Raw genomic sequence first — 23,608 nt, forward strand, 5'->3', positions numbered from 1 at the left:
AACTCCTTATAAAATCAGAAGTCATCCTTAAAATAATACAAATATCAAATTAAGAGCCAAGATGCCAACAGACACAGGCATGACCCACTGATCAAGGCTAGATGTTGTCTGGTTTATGGCCCTTTGCACATCACAGGTATGTTAATACATAATTTTGAAATTTTGGATCAAAACTGGCTGGTAAACATGATGCTTATCACAGAAAGCTTGAACGTCACAGTTTTGAAAGTTAAAAATTAAACTGTGTCCCTGATAAGAAACTATGTATATTCAATAGCTACATATATAAGTAAGTACTTAGGTAAGTGGTCCCAAATTGAGATACAATGTTAAGGGAATCTGATTCCCCCATGTAAAAATAGCTCAGGCAAAGACTGGTACATAAGGAAATTCTGTGTTGAGCTTACAGTGCAGGGCAGTATGAATGGTGCTAGTAAAAGGCATTTTACAACACAAGGTGGGAAAGACCTTGGGTCACCTGTAGCTGAAACTCATCCAGAACAGATTTCTTCTTCTCAAGAAACAGCGAAAACCAAGATTATCATTTACTGTTTTCTCCTCTCCTGCCTCCTCATTTTCCCTCTCTAACATTTATACACAGACATATATTATGCTTGAAGAATTTTCAACTCCATCTCCAATGCTAGCAACCTCTCTGCTTTGTCCTGTTCCTACAAATGTTATAACTCTAAAAGAAGTTATTTTAGGATGGGTATGGTGTTTCATACCTGTAATCCAGCTATTTGGGAGGCAGAGAGAAAAGGATTATGGTCCAATGCCAGTCTGGGCAAAAAGTACAAGATGCTATCTGAAAAACTAACTAAAAAAACCAAAAAGGACTAGAGGCATGGCTGAAGTGGTAAAGCACTTGCATAACAAGTACAAGGCCCTGTTCAAACCCCAGTACTGCAAATGGAAGGAGGAAGGGAGGGAGGGAAGAAGGGAAGAAGGAAGGAAGGGAGAAAGGAAGGAAGGGAGGCAGGGAGGGAGGGAGGAAGGGAGAAAAGAAGGGAGGGAGGGAGGAAGGGAGGGAGGAGAAAATTATTTTAGATAGCCTTTGTTAAGGTTTCTCTTTTTATTAACATAACTCTTTAAGAGTTTTGTCTGGTCGGTCTACCAGTAATGACCTCTAAAGGTAAATATATTTGAAAATTCTACTTGCCAAAACCAAATAAGTTATTTAGTAAAAGCAAGAGGATTGTGAAACAAAACTTAACATCTTGGGTTGAAGCACATTCTTGGACTCATTCAACCTCTAAAACCTGAAGAGCTGTGCATAGGTGAGGAAACGGAACACAGCTTGGTGGGATAGTGTGACAGCAACCTAAGTAATAGAGCGATGGCAGTGCTGCTGAGATGGCTACCCAACAAGCTGCTGGGCAGGACTAATGGACTCCTCACTGCAAGACAATGACCAATGCATTTGGATTTACCATCCTCCCTAGAGATGAGAAAATAAAAAAGTACTGTTTAACCAAAAGGGCGGGGAGGGGGCAGAGAGAATGGTGACTACGGCAGTCTCTCTCCCGTGGAGTAGCTTAATTTAAGTTGTACAGACCTCAGGTGATGGACATCAGGAAATGTTGGAAAGAAAAGTCTTAAACATGTGGCAACCATGTCAGCAGCCAGATTTAAAACAACTGTTTGCAACAAGGGTAAAAGTTAGAAAGGTTCAAGGATCAAAATGGAAAGTAAATAAAATAGAACCACAAAAGAAACTTACTAAGGAATGAGGGATTAATGCAATAAACCTATAATTTAGTTCATTGACTATTCTTCCACGTTTGTATTTGAACCAGTATCTCCATATGCCTGCTGAATATTTATTATGTAAATGAAAAGAAAATGCCTTGAGATATACACATTATAGAAATCAGATATTTAACACCAAAAGAAATTGTTTCCAGAAAATTTTAAATTACAAGACCATGAAGTCACTCTCTGTATTGTCAGAAATGTTTGCAATACTAATAAGGGAAAATATAGAATACAGTGAAACTGAAGATTTCTGCGAGAGTGTAAAGACAATTCGTGAAGAAATGTTATCAGTAGGCATTTCAAACAACTCATGGTTCTTCTACGCTGGCATATGGCTCAAGTCAAAACCTGGGAGTCATCCTGACTGATAGTCTTCTCTTTTAACTCACATAGCCGATCTATCAATCAGTGGATCTTGTAGATCTATCCCCAAAATATATTGATGAAATGCTTTTTTCATCTCTGCTATCACCATCCTAATCAAAGTCACTATTATTTCTCCTCTACTACAATGCCTTCCTTTGGTGAGATTCCCTGGTCTCAACCCTACAAACAATTCTCCAAACAACGATGAGAGTAATTTTCTTAAAATATAAATATTATCATCCTTCCAATCATTCCTAGAATAAAATTTGACCTTCCTTCCATGGGCAATGAGACTGATGTGCTGTGGCCCCAGCTGACCAGTTTGACCCTCATTCTCCAGCACCTGGCCCCAGGGGCTTCCATTCAGTTCACAGAAATTGCAAGTCACTTCTTGCTATTTGCCATTTTTGCTACACAGAAGTTTCTGCTCCTACCTGCTAGCTCCATCTTGTTTTCTTCTTGGCTTAAGTATTAGACATGCCTTTCCTGATCACTCCAGTCCAGGTGAGCATCCCTCTCCTATTCTGCATCACAGTACCCTACTCCTTATCTTCATAGTATTTTTGTTTATTGGGAATGACATAGCAGTGTGTTGGTTGACCTACCCCCAGTGAGACCATGGGCTTCCTGGAAGAACAGCCATGTTGGCTCTTTTCATCACTGAGTTTCAGCACCCAGCATAATAACTGAACTATGGAGGTACTCACTAAATATTTGTGGAATAGATAGATGGATGAATGAACAGATCAGTGACAGAGAGCATATTCTAACAGGTTTTTACACAATAGTTAGAAAAAGCAGATTAATAAATATGGGTTAGGTCTGAGAAGTTAGAATGAGAGAATATCAAAAGGTTGAATATTAATCATTAAATGTTTTGATTACAGATTCATAAATGAATAATCACTGGATCCAAGTGAAGGTAGAAAATTTAGCTCTGAGTGTTCTGTGGAGTAGCACAGTGAAGCAAGAAGATAGAGACTTGATTCTTGGAGAGCTTATTGGTTAACAGGGGAGTCCAGAAGGATGTATCTGAGATAAGACAACAAGGTAAGGTCACTTTTTCTTCCTGCAGTCACAATGCAATGATTCCCAGCATGGCAGGAAGGGCTAGAGAAACATCCCAGGCTGTCAACACCAGGTCAGTGTGTGTGGCAATGTGACTCAGAAGAAGGGAGAGTTGGGCTTTGTATTAGGATTTGGCTCAGCAGGCCAAAAAAAAAAAAAGGATGCTAAAGGGCTTTTGGCCAATGCTCATGGAAAATTTCATTGTAAGCACATTTATTCTGATTCTAAGAAAGCAGGAAGTCATAGGAGGTAACAAGCAGGAGTATTTGGGAAAACCAATTATAAAACCACCAGATGCAAAAGATCCAACAGGATTGAGGTTAAAACATGACCTTTATCTGGGTGTGCACACCTGTAGTCCCAGCTACTCAGGAGATGGAGGCAGAGGATTACTTGAGCTCAAGAGACAACATTAGCAATACCACATCTTGATCAATCAATAAAATGTGCTTTTAATTTTTAAGAAGATCCATTGAAGGAGTAAAAATATACCTTAAGGACTTTCTCTAGTAGAACAGAAAGAGAAATCTGGACCTAAGACAGGAAAATTTAAAATAACAAGAGGAATGTTAAATCAATTTTCCCCATTATAAACACATTTATTCTGATTTTGTCTATTTAGACTAAATAGATAGACAAAAGAGCAGAATAAAACTTACATAAAGTATAAATTACATGAGCAAAATGGACAATGGAAATTTAAAGGTTTAGGCAGAAACTCTGTTTTCCTTTGGGTATTCATTTATCTAACCTGTGCTAACTGAGACTGATCATGTATCAGGCACTATGTCAATACCTTACATTCTGGTGAGGAAAACAGACAATACAAAAGAAAACAAGCAAACATATCATCAGCTAATGCTACAAACTGTTGGAACAGGTCAGGGGTCAACAACTCTGGAGCTGCATTAAACACTGTAGTCAAGGAGACCCTACCGACTAGAGTAGGAAAGTCATATGAAGGTCTACAGGAAGGTGGTTACCACCAAGGGTAGCAATGGGCATAGCATTGACTCTATGGTGAGTGGCACCCCCAGAGGAAAATTCCCAGACCCTTGGTGTGTTTGAAGCCAGTAACTGGAGGGAAGAGGGAAAGGAGTCATAGTAAAAACTGAGTTTGGAGAGGTAGTCCTATACACGTTGGCTCTTGGCCACGCTTTGGATGGAAATCACCAGCTTTGAGAGATGAGGAATGAACATATGTTGTCTACATTTTAAGTCACTCTTTTCATCTTCCCCTGGCAAAGATGTTCACATTGGCACCTCCATACATCAAGTTGACTAAAACTTGCCAAGAGCTGGCTTGTCTGCTCTGTGACCTTCTCCTTCACCTCTCACAGCCAAGTCTGCGTACTTCTGTCTCCTTTGTCACTCCCCCAGTTCACTCCATCACTACAGCTCACCTACTAGGTACTCTAATTCTTGTCCTCCCTCAATCCATTCTTCCTTCTTCAGACACAGTGATTTCTCCCAAGTACTAAATTCTTCACTTCCCCTGCCAAGCCTATTCACATTGCCCTCCTCTGTACTCTTGGGTGGAGTCCAATCCCTTTATTATGGTTTTTAAAGGTTTGCCTGAGCTGCCTTATAGCACTTTACATTCTGTGTTAGGGTTCTGCTCAAGTTCATCTTGTTCCTCAGATATGTCCTCCTTTCTCTCCCCCTGGCCTTCATGCATGCTGTGTATTTTTTATTTTTATTATCATATTACTATTATTCTGGGGGTACATTGTGACATTTATAAAAGTGCTTACAATATATTTTAATTAAATTCACCCCCTCCCTCATTCTCCTTTTCCCTCCTCCCCCATCCTTAGAATAGTTTCAATAGGTCTCATTTTTCCATTTTCATACACGAGTACATATTTCCACCATATTCATTCTCCTACACCCTTTCTTTATATCCTTCCCCTCCCATTGCTACCAACCCCCAGACAGGACCTGTTTTACCTTCATGTCCTCCATTTTTGAAAAACAGACATCTTAGTTTTTTTAAAAAATATCTATGGAGTTTTCAGTATGGCATTTCCAAATATGTATTATATCCTGAATTCTGTTCCTGGGAAACTATTTTCTCTGCCTGCAGCCTTAACTGCTCATCTGGCTGCTTTCTGACATGCAGGTTTGTTTAGCTATCGTGTCCCTTGAACACTCTCTGGTCCTTCCTCCACCCCCCAGATGAGCTAATTTCCCTCCTCCTCTAACACCTGATCACCCCAACAATTCTCCTGATCACCCAACAATATCCCGTCCTATCTCTACTCATACAGTCCACACTGTCACTCCTGGCCACTATTCTGTAAGATCCTCGAGACCAGAGCTACATTGTGTTGTGATTGCCACAAGGTAGGTAACCAATAAGTAGGATGTGGCTGATTAAGTACACATCATGCTACATTCACACAATGAAAGAAAGTGCAGCCATTAAAAACAATTCTTTCGAAAAAAGCAATTAATACTATAGGAGAACACTTGGAACACACTGTTCTGTTAAAAAGCTCAGTATAAAAGAAAATGCACTGAAGACTGATTTTAGCTTTTCTAAAAGGGACATTAAAAAAGAGACTTCAAATTCTCTTTAGAGAATCTAAAGTGAGTCTCTCTTGGGATAGGATTATAGGATTTTTTTTTCCTTTTAGCTCATTTGAGCATAGATTTCTTTGGTAATTGGGGGGAAATGCTCAAAAATTATTCAAAATGCTATATAACATCTTAGGTTATCACAGAACATCAGACCATGGTCAAATGCAGTGAAAACAGCCAGGGGCTAGCAAATGATCCCACATGGACGTCCTGGGTCACCGTGACCAGAAGCACTACTCAGAGCAGACTGCTTGGGATTGGAAAGTGAGGAAGAGATTTTAAAAATGACACATTTGTTCAGATAAATTACAATCAAATATAAATGGGGCATTTATAAGAAGAACAGTAGAAAAATGCCTACCTTAAAAAACAGGTTAGGAGAAGCAGAAGCATCCACAAAAAATTAATTCTCAGGAGATTAAATTAGGTTGGAAAGAAAGTCAAAGAAAGAGTTATTGAACAAAAACTAAAATACAACAAAGCAACTAGTAGAACATTCTTTTACTTGTACAGCTTTATGTTTGGTCAACTTTGTTCTAGCCTGGGTCAATGTGCTATCTTAAGAGGTTTATAGGAGTCAGAACTTGGACCTGAATCATTCTGAATAAAAACTGGGACTACCTTACAGGATATTTTGGTCCAAGTTAAAGACAAAAAATTCACTCCAGTCTTCATTATTGTTATGGTCTAAAGAACAATATATATAAGGAGATAAATTCTAATGCAGTGAAAAATAAAAATTACATTTACTTCTAGCATATTTGTATTTCTAGTGTAAAGGATCTGTGCTGCATGTGACACCAGTGATGTGAGTGTTCTGATATAGAGAAGTAAGCTCTAACAAGCAGACCTTCCCACAAATAACCATTGTAAACTCCAGACCCAAAGCTAAGACAACTGTCCCGCAAAGTTCCCGAAAGTGAAGCAAAACAGGCAGGACTTGGAGGGCGCTCAGAACATGGAGCAGCAGCCAGCACAGGGTGACTTTTGTTTGGGGGGAGCCCCACCCTGAGAGCAGCTGCAGCTGTGACTGTGGACAGAGAGACTAAGATATAGTATTAAAATTGTTCCTTCTGTCCTGAGGAACCTGGGCAAGGAGTCCAGGATAGGCACAGCACGAGGAGTGAGGGAGAGTCCTGGGGAAAAAGAGAGCTAGAGAGGCGGGGGCCCTACATTCTGTGTCGGTCTCTGAATGATCCCAAACCACACACAGGTGGGACACTGACAGCACTGAGTAAGATCCACACCCTCTTCCCTGCTGCCATGATTGAATTTGACGAGTGCAGCAGGGAGCCTCCCCTGCTTACTGCAGTGAACCTGGGTAATCCGTCTTGCTTACACACATAGAGCGCGATTATTGGAATGGCTGGAGACATGTGCTCATTCATTCACTCAACAAATGTCCCTTCTCTCCTTAAGTGCTAGGTGCTAAAAGTGATTCAAAATTGTTCACCACCACTGCCCTCAAGGAGCCTAGAGGCCCCCGAGGGTGAGCAGGTAGGCAACCAAACAGCTGTGCCAGGAGGAAAAGCAGGATGGGGAGGAGTTGTGCAGAAAGAACATGGACTTCATCAGTTACGATGATCTGGTGGTTTTTGTCCTTCACTCTGCTTATGGGCTGAATTACATTTATTGATTTGCATGTGCAGAACCATCCTTGCATCCTTGGGATGAAACCAACTTGATCATGGTGTGTGGTCTTTTTCATGTGTGGTTGAATTCAGTTTGCAAGCATTTTATTAAGAATTTTTGTGTCTGCATTCATTAAAGAGACTGGTCTATAATTTTTTTTGTTGTGTCTTTGTCTAGTTTTAGAATGAGTGTAATACTGGTTTCATAGAATGAATTTGCTAGTATTCCTTCTCTTCCTAGTCCCTGGACTAGTCTGAGGAGTACTGGTGTTAGCTCTTCTTTAAAGTTCTGGTAGAACCTGGCAGGGAATCCACCAGGTCCTGGGCTTTTCTTTTTCTTATTACTGCTTCGTTCTCATTGCTTGTTACAGTTCTACTTAAATGCTTTGTGTCCTCTTGATTTGATTTTGGTAGGTCAAATGCATCTAGAAATGTATCCATTTCTTCTAGACTTTCCAGTTTGTTGAATATAGGTTTCAAAGCATTCCCTCATAATCCTCTGGACTTCATTGGGATTTATTGTACTATCACCATTTTCATTTCTAATTTTATTAAATTGGGTTAACATCCTTTCATGATAAAAGCTCTGAAGAAACTAGGAATAGAAGGGATATACTTCAACATAATAAAAGTTACTTGTGACAAACATCATACCAAATAGGAAAAAACTGAAACTATTTCCTCTAAAGTCAGAAATGAGACAAGCATGTCCACTCTTCCCACTCTTATTCAATACAGTACTGCAATTCCTTGCCAGATCAATGAGGTAAGAGAAAGAAAAAAAAGAGATTCAAATAGGGAAGGAAGAAGTCAAATAATTCCTATTACCAAATGCTATGATTCTCCACTTAAAAGACCATAGAGATTCCACCAAAAAAAACTCCTAGGTTTGATGAACACTTTCAGCAATGTAAAATGAACATACAAAACATTCATAGAACTTCTATGTGCCAACAATGAACATGCTGAGAACATGCTAGAAAATAATTCCATTCACAATAGACTCAAAAAAAACCAAAACTACCTAGGTATAAACTTAACCAAGGAGGTGAAAGACCTCTTCAGTGAAAACCATAAAATCCTTAAGAAATCAAAGACACCAGAAGATGGAAAGGCCTCCCATGAGCATGGATTGGCAGAATTGATACCATGAAAATGGGTGTAACTGCCAAAAGTAAGCTACAGATTCAGTGTAATGCCCATCAAAATCCCAATGTCATTCTTCACAGAAATACAAAAATCAATCTTAAATTCACAAGGAAGAATAAAAGAACATTAATATCAAAAACAATCCTGAACAAAAAAGAACGATGCTGGAGGCATCACATACCAGTCTTTAAACTACACTACAAAGCCATAGCAACAAAAATGGCATGGTGCTGGCACAAAAACAGACATGAAGACCACTGGAACAGAATAGAGGACCTGGATACAAAACCACAGAGCCACGGCCATCTGATATTTGACAAAGGAGCCAAAGATGTACACTGGAGAAAAGACAGGTATTTTTTTTAACAAATGATGCTGGGAAAACTGAAATGGAACCCTATCTCTCACCCGGTACAAAAATCAACTCTAAATGGGTCAAAGATCTCAATGTGACACCTGAGACATTGCAAAATAGGGAAAACTCTGGAAGATTACAGGCATAGTTAATTATTTTCTGAACAGGACTTCAACTGCCCAGGAAATAAGAGCAAGGATGACGATGATGGTGGGGGCCAGCCAGGAATGTGCACAGAGGACTGTTTGGGAGGCGGGGAGGAGGAAAGGAAAGGCACTGAAGGGTGAAAGGAAAAGTGCTGCATACGTACATGTGAAGACAGCATAACGAAGTCACCACACTCTGTCGGAAAGGAGGGGGAAGAAAAAGAGGGGGAATGGGAGTGTAATGGAGGGGGTGAACTTGTACAAGGTACACTGTACACCTGTGGAATTATCACAATGAAATCCCCTTGTATTGTTATTTTTTTTTGTAGTACAGGGATTTGAACTCAGGGCCTACACCTTGATCCACTCCACCAGCCCTTTTTTGTGAAGGGTTTTTTTAAGATAGGGTCTCACAAACTATTTGCCTAGGTCTGACTTTGAACTGTGATCATCCTGATCTCTGCCTCCTGAGTAGCTAGGATTACAGGCGTGAGCCACCAACGCCCAGCCCCTTGTATAATTACTGTACAATTAATAAAAATATAAAAAATTTATAACCAAAAGAATATGGACTTCAGAGTCAAACCAAGGTTTATATTCTTAGGTCCACAAGACTCTTAGGATCTCAGGGTTCACCTGTAAGATGGGGCAATAACATCTACCTTGTGCAGCTGTTGCAAGATTAAACTGTAACATCTAGTAGTCTTACTCTCCATTAGGACTTTCTAAGCACTGTATATTCACAGCTCATTTAATCCTTAGAACAACCCCATCAGGAAGGTACTAATACTGTCTTCATTGTATACACTGAGAAAATAAGCTGTGGAGAATTTAAGTTTAAGTAACCTGCCCATGGTCACCAGATAGTAAGTAATCAGACACAGATTCAAACTCAAGCAGCAACCCCTACTTAAGCCTGGGCTGTAAAGTGCCAGGTTACACCGAATTTAACAGTGTAATATATATAAGCTACAGTGCTTATTGCATAGTAGGCACCAACACGTGGCAGGTATGGTCGCAACTGCCACCGTTACTACTGATGCTATCACTATGAACCACAAGGAAAAAACAAGAGTTTAAGTTCAAGATATGAACCTGAATTTTTAAAACTAAAATATTATAATTGTCACATACAGATTGAAATTGGTGTTTATGTTAGGTGTATCCTACCTTCTTTAATAAAGAAAGACATAGAGCCATCATTATTCATTCATTCATCACATGGTGACTTCTGATTGCCACCTGCCTGCTTTAAACTGTCCCTCGGAACAGTTCCCTCGAGGAAGCAGAGCCAAAGCTGAGAGATGGGATTCTAGCCATCCACTAAACATTAGTGCAGCTGTGGTACCCAGTGCCAACAGGGAAGAAGCAAACAAACGGAATTCTTTGCAGTATCCCTATTTAAACAATCTCAGAGAAACTGCTATGTGTGGAAAAAGAAAGGAAGAAGGAAAAAAAGAACTCCATTGTAAAACAAAAATTAATCAGCATGCACCAAACATAGAAATCAAATTTCACTCACAAATAAGTCTAAATACCCTGCTTTGTTTCCAAAAGGCGAAACCACATAACACTTTGAACCCCAGGACCTCAGCTGTCATGCTTCCTAAATGGAGTGATGATTTAGGGTCAATGCCAAATTTTAACAGAAGAACCACATTATATTCAGGCCTGTTAAAGTTTATAGGACGTGTCACACATTTCTTATGTAAATACATGCAGTTTTACATGGTCCAGAGAGAGTGCTTTCACCAAGATCACACACATCAAGATACTGCAAAAAAACAACCAAGTCCTAGGATTACACAATGTCTAAATCCACACGAGGTCAAAGGCCTCGCTTCTGAACAAGACGCGTCATCTAGAGACAGCTTTTATGACGTGTTGTTATGGCTTATAAATCCCTTTAAGATGAAAAGCATTACCACTGAAATTTGAGTTATACAGGAGGATCCATAGGGCTACATTACTCGAGGCTTAACATGCAGGCAAACAAAGGCGTTTGGATAAACCCTTGGAGCTTGTTGCAATGGAATTTAACCTACAGGACCTTTGGGCTAACATAATGGGTTAGGCCCCAGGCGTTTCCAGTGATGCTTAGAGGTTATGGAACTTTTCTCTGTAAACAGTACTTGAAACAAGATGGGTTTATGGACTTAGCAAGTGACCCTTAAACTCATATGTATGAATCAAAGATTTGTAGGAATCAGGTCCATTGAAGGTAGTAATCAATTCTCACTATTTCATAACCAGGAAAAGAAGGCTGCAAGAGATAAAAAATCATAGGACTCACTCAGGGTGATATGACAAATGAGTAATCACTATAATAGCTAATTTATTCAGCACTTACTACTCCCCATGCTCATGTTAGTACATGAGGTACTAGTATCACCCCCATTTTAGAAACAAGAAAATGAGCCCCAGAGAAGCAAAGAGTTTGGCAGAAAAGATGGGTCAGACTTCAAATCTAAGCAGTGTGACCCTACACTCCACACTGAAAACCACGCAGCTCCTCCGCTTCATCGCTAGGCCCAGACTCAGGAATCCTGACTTCCAGACAGAGAAGGACACAGGTCTCCACACCTGGCCATCGGGGTTTCTGACCTGAGTCTCATTATCACTATCAGTGCTGTGTTTTAGGAGTTAAAGGACAAAAGGAAATGTGTCCCCACCCAATTGCAACACCTGCCTTCATCACTACAGAGCAAGCGCAGTTTACTCAAATTCTGTGTGTCTACGATCCTACACAGGAAGTGTGTAGTGTTTTTAAACATTTTAACTTTGAAAATGTTAATATTTTAAATGCATTGGATAAAATGATATTTTCTCAAAACAGAGTGTAGAGTCATCTTTCTCACTTTGGTCTCTGACTGGTGTGCGCCCGCCCTGTGTGACAGGTAAGTGATTCTATCCCACCAGGTGTGCTCTGCACCACGTGGACGGCTTCACCTACAGAAACGATGCATGTCCTTTAAGTGCTGAGTGATTTCATTGTTATTGATTTCTTTTCATTCTTTATTGATTTCTGTGGTATTCTTTAAATTCCCTGAAAGGGGGCGTGGTTAAAAATTGAGATTGCTGATGTCTGGATAGTAGGATGCAGATTTTACTTACATAGTATTTAAATATACTCACATATTTAAATGTCAATATGCAGAGATTGTAGAAATCTTCAGACATAAAATGCATTTGGTTTAAAAACTTAAGTATCTCAAAGTTCTAGACAATCCAGGAAGGAGTCCAGTTACCTGTCTGTTGTTGTTACCACTCAATAAGGAAGATATAAGAAAATATTTATATTTTTACTTAACGTTCTTATTGCTTTCACTGTAATAAGAATCTGAAACTGTACTTTTCAAATATGGACCTGAAGAGGGTGAAGTAGAAAGGTAAAGAAACAGCAAAGCTCCCTGATGAAGGGATAAAAATCTGTAGAAGACAGTGTAGGTGACAAGGAGAGCACAGCTGCCTCTCAGGTGCCTGACTTTGAACTTCAGTAAATGGATTTAAAGGAAGGTAGGAGTCAAAGAGACAGTTCCCAGGAAGGAATTCAGCCTCTGAGGACCTGGCCCACATCAGATAGAAGGGGACCCTTGAAGGAAGAAGGATGAAGGTGAAAGTAACAGGAATAAGTCAGGATATGAACAAGCCGTGTCAAAAGCACCTGGTATCCAGGGGGACCATCCACTTTTAACAACTTTCTTGCCTGGGAAATTGTTGTAAAATGATCCCATGGTACTTAAAGGAAATAAGTTTCTCTCTTTTTCCAGACTTAAGAATTTAAATAGCAGGAACATTTAGAACTTTTAGAACCCAACAAACTTTGCATTTGTTTTCTCAAGATTTTGGTTGCAAAGACAATCTAAAAAAAAAATCTTTATTGGTATGGGACCATTTACCTGCATTCCACTTTCTGGCTCTGTGATCTCAAGTACATTGTTTACCCTTTTGTGCCTCTGTTTTCCATTCTGCTAAGAGGAAATACTACTAGTGTGTGCTTCATAGGTTCTTGCAAGGATCAAATTAGTAGACAGTGACTAATACCTAAATGCTGACTTTTATAACTGAATTATTTACTAATTATGAATTAATCTCCTACTAACATAAAACATGATCCCTGGGAGTAGGTGAGGTCAAGAAGATGAATAAAATGCATTTCCTTTCCTCAATGAAAAACACAGGGAATTGCAGAGGACACAATCAACACGCAAAGAAGAAAATGACAAGGAACAGGAACGGCCAGGAGCTGGCTCAGAACTCCAGAGCACCTTGTAATTTAGGACACTTTTCAGACTTGCTTTCAGAGTGTGGCTGATGTGACAAGGACCCTGGAGACACAGCTCTTCTCCAAGGGCAAAGTGCTGTACAAATCTAATTACCACACCAACCACCCTAAAAATACGGGCTGCTTTTAAAGTGCTCGTCACCAGTTATGGGCTCCTGCTGGGAAGTCTCCACACCTTCCATGAGTCCTTCCAAATGATAACTAAATCCTGGTCAGACTTTGATGGAGGGATCTCTGGATGAAGGACTGTTGGGAAGGTCACCTTCTTCCTTTCAATGCGGGAGCACCATAATTTCCCCCAGGCTTTACCTAGGCTGCTTAGAGGAGCTAAATGGCCACTGGATAAAGGAGAAGGGCCCCCAGATGATCCCATCATTACCTAGGGTTTAAATTATAATCCATAGGCTGGTGATTTATTTAGACTTGGCCAAGGCTTCTTCCAAATTCACGTAGTACCTGCTCTGCTCATATCTCCACTTGAATGTCAAAGAGCCCTTCAAACTCGACATGTCCAAATCAGTACACTTGTCCATTTTTCTACTCCCCCATGAATGGTGAGACCACTGCAAAGTGGCAGAAGCCACACACATCTGCCACCTCACTCTCCCTCACCCTCCATGTCCCATCCTTCTCCAGGTCCTCCGAAGCTCTCTTCAACCCACCAGCTTCTTCCCTTTGCACATTCTACCTTCTATACTGAGCACACTATTTCTATTTCTGGACTTCTACAACCATCCCCACACTTTTCTTCCTATTTCCACTCTGGTCTCTCTGCAATTTATGTTCATAGTCCTCTGGTTAGCAGTTGTTTTAATAGCAATAACTATAATGAAACAATAATGATAAAATAGCAAATACCTATTGAGTACTTTGCCAGACACTGTGCTGAGCTCTTTATCTGCATCAGATAAAGAGAAAAAGAGATGAGATGTGTTGGAATTCACATGCTAACCCTGTGAAGTAGGTATTATCACCACCGCAATGTCTCGATTAAAACATTGAGGCACTGAGAGGTAAAGTCTTGCCCATGGGACAAAGCTGGTAAGTAAGTGGTGGAAGTGGGCTTCAAACCTATGCCTCAGCCTCCCTGCCCTCCAGAATGAAGAGGAAGTGCCTCACTCTGGCCCAAGAAGCCCTGAGAGTCGTGGTCTACCCTCTTCAGCCAGCCAGCTACCAATGCGTGGTCCTCTTAGCTCAATGACACCTTCAACTGTACACCCCCCTCAGTCTCCTAAGTCCCCAAGACTAGGCAGATCCCTTTTGCATATCTTCAAGGCATGTAATTATATGCTGATTAATGTGTGTACCTGGAGAAGGGCCCTCTCAGCTTTGCTAACCATTACATCCCTTGATGCAACACAGTGCCTGACATTGGGGAAGTGCTGAAAAAATGTCTATGGAAAGCCAAGCATGGTAGTACACTCTTGTAATCCCAACTACTAGGGAGGCAGAGGTAGGAGACTGACCTGGGCAAAAGCACAAGACTTTATTTGAAAACCAAACTAAAAGCAAAAGGACTAGGGGGTGTAACTCAAGTGTAGAGCACTCACCAAGAAAGCATGAGGCCCTGGGTTCAACCCTAGTACTGCTAAAAGAGAAAACTTGCAGGGTGTAGGAAAATGAAGTATGAGCGAAGGCAAAACTAGATTCTAGTTGGAGGGCAATCCTTTATTACCAGTGTGATTTTGTGCAATCTCCCCCTGTCTCAGCCTCTGGGGTCTCATGGCAACTTAATAAAAAATAATTAAAGCACTTTGAAGTCATCCAAACTCTTTCACAAAAATTCCATTTGATCCCAAAGTGACCCTGAAGCCTGCCCTTAACTAAATGAAAAGGCCTACAACCAGAGTCAGGTGGTCACTGACTCGCTCAGGCTGTCACAGAACTTTGAAAAACTGCAGGACACTCACAGACAAATGGCCAGGTGCTGCTTGCCCTGCCCACGGTGATGCTTCCAGGTTTTCCTGTTTGTCTGCACACGCTCCCAAAAAAAGGCAAGCGAGGGCCAGGAGAGAGATGACAAGCAGGCTCATCAAGCACTGTGACCCCATCACCACTGCGGCAATCACTTCACTCCCAGCACACACAGCCAGAGAGGGCAGCTGGATGCCCAGGCGAGCAGGTGCCCACACAGGAATCTGCCCTTCTTTATTTGCTAATGCAAAATACCGAGGTATATAAGGCTCACGTGAGAGGCCAGTGGCCTCTCCCCACACCACTGCTGCCCTCCTCCAGTCTCTCTCCTGGGGCAGTTTGGGGGGATTTTGAGTACAGAGATGGCTCCCTATGCACCCAGACTCTGTGTTTAATCTCAGCGGAGGATGTGACTATTTTGTATAGTTGTTACATGATGGTTTTTAGGGGAGAAACCTCTAATACCACATTATTCTTACATTAAAGGTTTAAAGTAATCCCCTCCACGGCATCCCTCTGAGCGGAAATGGGAACACAATTTCTTCAAAGTATAAAATCATTCCTTGAGCACCAGGTTCTGCCTGGGATTATCTGCCTGCTCCTTCTTACTCTAGCAGTGAGACTGGTCTAAAATAAAAGTAGCCCTACAGATGTGGCACTCCAGGTGGCCTAAATTTTCTAAGACATAAAGTCGAGGTGAAAACCAAAGAAGATGAATTTTGCATTAAATTTTTTTGTGTAACCTGGTAGTAAAAAGCCAATATTCTAACAAAATAGGAACTTTAAAAAGTAAAATTTCACCCTTAGGAAGAGACTGTTTCATTACAGACATCAAAATCACTGAAATTCCTAGATTATGTCTAATATTCAAATGTAATCTTTAAATTATTTTAGCACGAAGCTTTAAAGGGATCCATCTTCTATTTTACTTCATTAATGAAAAGAAAGTTCTCTTGTGCAGAGTTTTTCAGAAATTTAAAGTACAAAGCTTATCAAATGACTTCAAGATGTAATGTGGAAAAAATGAAAAGCATTCGTGGAGTAAGGAATCATGTCTTACCTTCTGGACACTGGCAGGAGAATCCACTGAGGCTAGAAACACATGTGGCTCCATTTCTGCATGGATCAAGGATGCAATAATCGATCTTGGACTGGCAAAGCTCTCCAGTATAACCTGCATAGAACAGACGTACACAACATAAGAAATGTCACCCCTGGAATCGATGGGCTCAGCTAGAACCACCTAAAGAAGCAACAGCTTGAGCTAGTCCCTCAGTCACTCCTTGATTCCAGTAGGTTGTGTTTGTTTGTGTTTTGCTTTCTTTTGGAATACTGGGACTCGAACTCAGGGTCTCCCTCTTGCTAGGCAAACACTCTACCACTTGAGCCAGACCCTCCAAGTTCTTTGCTTTTTTAGTGTTTTTTGAGATAGGGTCTTGTGGGTTTTTCCCAGCCAACCTCAGACTTCCATCCTTCTATCTTCATCCCAAGTAGCTGGGGTTACAGGCATTCACCACCATACCTGGCTTGCTTTTGAAACAGGGTCTCGCTGACTTCTTTTGCACAGACTGGCCTGGAACTGCAATTCTCCCATTTCTACCTCCCCAGCAGCTGGGATTACAGGCAATCACAGCACTTTAGAATCATGGTTAAAAGTTTATTTATTTTACAAACATCTTCTCTGCTGTGTTAGAGCTGTGTTTTACCTTGTCAGACCCTTCAGAAGCTGACACTGAATCCCATTGTCCCCATGACAGCTTCCTTGTGACCTAAGAATTTATACTGCTGTGCTGGGGCTAAGTGAAGTGATGCCCACTTTCCCTAGATCCTCGCAATATTTACATAAAAATATTAGAAAATGTCTAGGTGTGAAATTTTCTAATTTATGATAGTTTAGAGCCAGAAGAACCCATTTGTGTTAATTATGTGCCCTCTCTCTTTGTTTTAGTGATAAAGAGGTCGAGGCACACATATGCTAAGAACATTGATGTATTATTCTTAATTCTTATTTGAGTTGTAAATCCAGCTCTACAGTCTCTGTGAAACCAGCCTCTTGTGTATCTTGTTGGATAGTCATATAATCACATGCGTGTGACAAGGAAAGAAGACTGGAAATCTACTGGAACATCTGGGGAACCCAAAAGCTTTAAATAAATCCCAGATTTTTATTAATTTTGAAAACAAAGCCCTCCAGAGGGACAAGTTCAAAAAAAAACATAAAAACATGCAGTTCTTCTTCTCATCCTTAAGTGAGCAGTGGTTGTGAAAGAAAAGTTTGAAAATGCAAGATATAAAATAAAAAGAGAAGAAAGAGACCCTTGGTTATGTTATTTGAGTGGTGAGGCAATTAATACTCTGGAGATAATTCCTATCATAAATTTTTAGGCACAGATATTTTCTACACAATTATAATTACACTGTAACACTTCACATATTTCTAGGATGGGTAAACTACCTAGATCCTTGTCCTTCTGAATTATTAGTTTTGAAAAACTGTCATTAGCTGCTGCATCTAATATGTGTAAAAATAAGAAGTGTTTACCTGAACTCCCACTGCCTGCCAAACTAATATAAATTACAGATTGGGAACGAGGAGGCCATCATCTGTAGGTCTCCGCTTCCTCACCTGCTTCAAAACAGTCTAGAAGATTCTACCTCACTCATCGGTATGAGAAGATGTGTGAGATAGACCTGAACTAAAAATTTCAACCCTAGAACAAAAGACTGTTTCAAAATTCCAGAACAGCGTATTTCAATATGAAGATATTAAATCAAGCATATGTTTTCAACGAAAGCTCTAAGTTCAAAGAATAGGAGAGTGAATTGTTTTTAGCAGGAGTGTTACCAAAAGAACCTTTGATTTAAAACAATGGTTATACTTACAACAGAACACTTATTTTTACTTATACATTAACTATTCCTCTATAAGGTTAGTATGATTATTATCACACACACCCCTCCTTTTACAAATGAGCAAACAGGATTAGGAAGACCAAGTCATTTGCACAAAGATACCTGGGGAGTCAAACACCTGTGCCCAAGGCAACACTCTGCCTAAGCCAGGATGTATCACCATCATCAACATGTACTCATGTAGGAAAAATAACTAGAAGTAATGGAGGGGAACCATGCATGTCGACCCAAGGATAGACATCAAGTAAAACCATTAGCATTCATTCACTCACAGCCTACGTGTGGGTATGTTTGGGTTGGATGTGCCAAGACTTACTTTTTTAAAGCCCTGCCTTTAAAGGCGCTAAAATATGACAAAGGTAACTGATTATTAGTGGTAACTTTTTAGAGGTACCATAGCTAAAAGGAAAGGGGTGGCATCATGAATTCTGTCATCAAGAAGACCTAGGGGGATGGCAGAGTGGATCAAATGGTAGAGTGCCTGCTTGGCAAGTGTGAGGCCCTAAGTTTAAACCCCAGTACCACTGAGAGAGAGAGAGACAGAGACAGAGACAGAGAGATTGACAGAGAGAAGGAGCTTAAAATTATGACCATAGAGTCACACAAAACCAAGAACCAATGCCAGGAGTCAATTAGATATCATCCATAGCAGACAGAAAGAACAAAAGATATATGCAAGATTCTGTGAACTTCAAAGCTCTTTGAACAGAATTTGGCAACTACTTTCTTTGAAATTTTATTTGGAAAGTTTAAACATACTTAAACACAGATAGACTAGCATATAAACTTCAAATATCTATCACCTAACTTCAACCATCATTAAAATTTCTATGTGTCATTTCATCCAGCCTTTTTTCATCTATACCCCATAAGAGAGCTTAAAGCAAATTTCACTTCACATGTGTCCCTCATAAAAGATTTTTTTTAAAAGATCACTTTATTTATTTTTTTTTATTATTCATATGTGCATACAATGCTTGGGTCATTTCTCCCCCCTGCCCCCACCCCCTCCCTTACCACCCACTCCGCCCCCTCCCTCTCCCCCCCCCATCCCCTCAATACCTGGCAGAAGCTATTTTGCCCTTATTTCCAATTTTGTTATAGAGAGAGTATAATCGATAATAGAAGGAACAAGGGGTTTTGCTGGTTGAGATAAGGATAGCTATACAGGGCATTGACTCACATTGATTTCCTGTACATGTGTGTTGCCTTCTAGGTTAATCCTTTTTGATCTAACCTTTTCTCTAGTACCTGTTCCCCTTTTCCTATTGGCCTCAGTTGCTTTAAGGTATCTGCTTTAGTTTCTCTGCGTTAAGGGCAACAAATGCTAGCTAGTTTTTTAGGTGTCTTACCTATCCTCACCCCTCCCTTGTGTGCTCTCGCTTTTATCATGTGCTCAAAGTCCAATCCCCTTGTTGTGTTTGCCCTTGATCTAATGTCCACATATGAGGGAGAACATACGATTTTTGGTCTAAAAGGCCACTTTTAATGGCCTCTTTAATTAACGTTTGGTCCCATTTAAAATTTTAATTAAACACTGTAAGCTGCACTTATTAATATGAAAATTTCCTTTTTTAAGAACCAAGTTGTTGATAATACATATTTAATTAGTTTTACAGACCTAGTAAGCTAAGTAAGGTGAGTGTGAGGGAACGGTCAATGTTCCAGGGCTCCATGCAAGTTTTCTAAGCTTTCGATCTGAATTTTTAATGGGCTGGGTGTGTAGGGCTGCCATGTGGTTTGAGGATCCCACAAGCATTGAGTGAGTAAAGAGTCTGAAGTCCTGCACTCCTTCACGGTCTAACAGAGTTGCTGCACTCAGAGGCCAATAGCGCCCAACAACTATGGACGACTCTGGTTTGGGAAGAGCATTATATGACTGCTTTGTTTCCCTGACCTTTAAAGTCTTTATATGAAAGATTTCGAAAGTCTGAGCAACATGGAACTGTGGCAAAAAAGACTATGTGTGGTTAGCTAGATCTGTAAAGTATGAGTACATTGCCATGTCCTGGATAACTAAGATTTACCCCAATTGCCCTTCCTGCATCTTCTGGGGGGTTTTGTTTGTTTGTTTATTTTGTTTCATTTTGGATCTCATAACAAAGGAATCAAAACCAAATAAGTGATTGGAAGGAGTAAAAGCGAAAAAGACAGTTAAAGCTTTGTCTGGGTTCTTTCTTCCATCCAGCTGAAAGTGGATTCTTCTCCGAGAAATAAAATAACCATTCCAATTATGAATAGCATTTCTTTATCCTATTAAAGCAGAAACAGACACCCAGATGACCTTGTAGATGTTCAATCAAGACTGTGATAGTGTCAATGCCACGGGTAGGAAAGGTAACATTTAATGGCCATTTGTGGGTATCATGGGAGAATTCTCTTTAACACACATACACAAATAAGCATTCCAGCCTTGGAGATCCATAAATTCCCAAGTGGAAGTTTGACAAGGCATGGATACAAACCCACTAAAGGTCACAGAATTATGTCAAAAATGTGTGTCTTTTATACTTTACTAAAAATGCACAGCAGAGAACTGCTTTCATTCTGGCTCCTCAGATGAAAAGTTCTAAACTTATATTTGTATGCAGTATGAGTACATACCTATGCAGGCAAGTATGAGTAACTGTCTAAACATTAATGGACCACCTTCCAAATGACTGTCACTCTCATGACACCTTTTACATCTAGTCCCAGGTATCACTGCCTCTCGCAGGGATGTTCTTCCAGCCCATCTCTTCACACTGACTTCCTCACAATCCATTCTTCACATGGAAGCAGCAAAAGCAATATTCCTGCGATACAATTTATATCCTATTTCTCCTATACGTAAACGCCTCCAATGGCCTCCCAAAGGGTTTGGAATAAAACCCAAACTTCACTCAGTGATTAAAAGTCACAACGTGATCTGCCCTCTGCCTCCCTCATCTTTGCCCACTGTCCCCACTGAGCACTGTGATGCAGCTATCATGGCCCCATTCTGTTCCTAAACTCACCAAACAACTTTAGCACCTTTTTTTCATACTGTACTCTCAGGACCAGACAAAATATGAGAGGTGCAGGATTCAACAAAACCATTTACAGTCCTGCCCTACCAAGAGAAGTATGGCATGAATTTAGGATTGTCATGGAGTAGAGGCATTACTGATAAAAACTTGAACAAAAAGTTTTTTTAGTGGCAGGGACAGAGAGGACTTGTCAAGGTGGAATTTCATCTGTAGAATCAGGAAATAAAAGCAGGTTAGAAATGAATTATACAGGGGAGTAGAGGACCTCCTAGAAAGGCATTAAAGTTACCTCTAAAATCAGGTAAAGAAATGTGAAAATGTCTTGAGAGCTTTAAAAAAATGCAAAGTCCATTAAGTAGTGAAGACAATTAGCTTCATCTAGTGTGTGTATTGGGGGGAGGTTACCAATAAAATCAGAATATTCAAGCAATGATGTTTCTTGAACCCAAGGGCTGTGAGTTGTGAAATTGAAGACATTTGCAGCATATGGACTTGGAATTTCTTCTTGTTGGATGGCAACAAAAGGGAGGTGTGGCCAAGGGTGCTCATCTCACTGACAAGGAGGAGTTGCCCTAGGAGCCCAGGTCTTATAAGAAAGCCAAGTCCTCTCTTCCAGAGGTGACCTTGGTCTTCTGTGTGCCAACTCCAGCCCATATGGGGATGGGGTCAAGAGCCACAAATAGCTTAGAATATTGAAACTCTTCTTTTAATGTCTGGGTCTTTTAATCCAGAAAGAGATGGAACAAAATACAGAGATGACAACATAGATTCAACTCATGGTGTTGCCACTTTGCATTTGGATTAGGCTAATCTGTGCATATTGGGACGCCAAGAATGTGTGAGAACTGATAGAATGTAACTGAGAGACTCTATCGAACATGGTTCCAATTAAAATGTTTAGTTAAGTAACTGAGTTTTGATTAATGAGTTCAAGTTGAAATATGAGGTTAAGTTAGTTCACACTGGGATGTTGAACCACGCTCAAGAATCACCATCACTTTTAAATTTAATTCTCATCAGGAAACAAATACAAAGGGTAATTTCTAATAGTCTTCCCTATGCACAAAAACCATCCAGGGCATCAGATAGCTCAACCCAGGACCCCATGATCACACGCATGGTGTCCCCTTGACTCCTTCCAGGGCTGCCCTGCCCATTAGTCAGTCTAAGCTCAGAAGTCACCCACTCAGACATTGGTCACCTTCTTTACTCTTAAACATCACATGTGTTTCTACTTGACAACACGTTTATGTACTTGTTTTGGCTCCTCTCCTAGGAGGTGATCTTGAAGCCCACTGCTATCTCTCAGGGCTCCTACATACCACACAATCACATGTTACTCACTGTTACCTGATTTTCTTATTGGTTCTCCTTCAAGTACATACTTGGATGTACTTCAATGTATTTTCAAGTGCTTCCATTCTCAATTTCTTGAGAATCAGAACTGTGTCTTGTTAATCACTGGGCCCTCAAAACTTAAACAATTTCCTGGCACAAATTTGTGTTGAAGGAATGAGTCCATTTATTCAAAGTTTTTTTTTAACTGAGATTTAGAACAGCATGTGTGAAATGTGTTATCTACTGTTTTTCCTAATGTAAACTAAAATAAATGCACAGCTATTAAAATAAAAAATGACTACCTCAAAAATATGCTCTCAAGAGTCCCTTGTATGCTATAATGACCTACACCCCCAATTTGGGAAAATTTCCAAAGAGCAATCGCCCTGCTCAGAGGCACCTCCCTTCTCAGTCACTGGAATGAGTAGAGAGTAAAGCCAATCCACTCTGAATTTCAATCTTGCTTCTCCAGCTAGCACTTTGCTCCTCCAACAGGATCCTGCAACGTGGCAAGTCAGCAAGCAGAACTTTTCATCTCTTTCTCCTCCAACAGCACCTATCCAGCCCAGTGAGCCTCAGCTGGGCTGATTCTTCCCTGGGTCATTGGGACACTAATGTCTGGAGATACTGCTTAATGTCACACCCCTGGGGACACCACTGGCATCTAATGGATGAAGGCTAGGGGGTGCTGCCAATCATCCTACAACACTCAACAGTCCCCACACCAAAACACCATCCAGTCCAAAATGTCCCGATGCCAAGGTTGAGAAACCTTGGTATAGGTCAATGGTACCTTCTTTCTTCACACTAAAACCCTTTGTTTTTTCCAATATCTTCTACCTTCCCTTAAACAGAAACTTCTCCCTTTCAGTGAAGAGAAATGGCACGTGAACAACACTTTAAATAATCAGAATCATTAGAATTTATAACCTCTGGCAAATTAAAGACTATTTTTAGTACATCCCATTACTTGGGAGGCTGAGGGAGAGAGATTGTGAGTTTAAAGGCAGCCTTGGCTACACACCAAGAGCCTGTCTCAGAAAAATAAAATCCACTATTTGACTCTAAAAATTTGAACTTACTGAGAAATTTAT

General features: G+C 40.4%; 1 protein-coding gene across 1 annotated transcript in view; it reads right to left on the reverse strand.

Moving 5' to 3' along the window:
* Window positions 1-23,608, reverse strand: part of Dner (delta/notch like EGF repeat containing) — a 317,628-nt gene that overhangs the window by 86,151 nt on the left and 207,869 nt on the right. Inside the window, exon 7 of the mRNA XM_074071918.1 lies at window positions 16,316-16,429. Coding sequence (XP_073928019.1) covers window positions 16,316-16,429 — 114 coding nt within the window. The remainder of the gene's footprint in view (window positions 1-16,315; window positions 16,430-23,608) is intronic.

Source organism: Castor canadensis, chromosome 4 (genome assembly GCF_047511655.1).
Source record: "Castor canadensis chromosome 4, mCasCan1.hap1v2, whole genome shotgun sequence".
Taxonomy (NCBI): domain Eukaryota; kingdom Metazoa; phylum Chordata; class Mammalia; order Rodentia; family Castoridae; genus Castor; species Castor canadensis.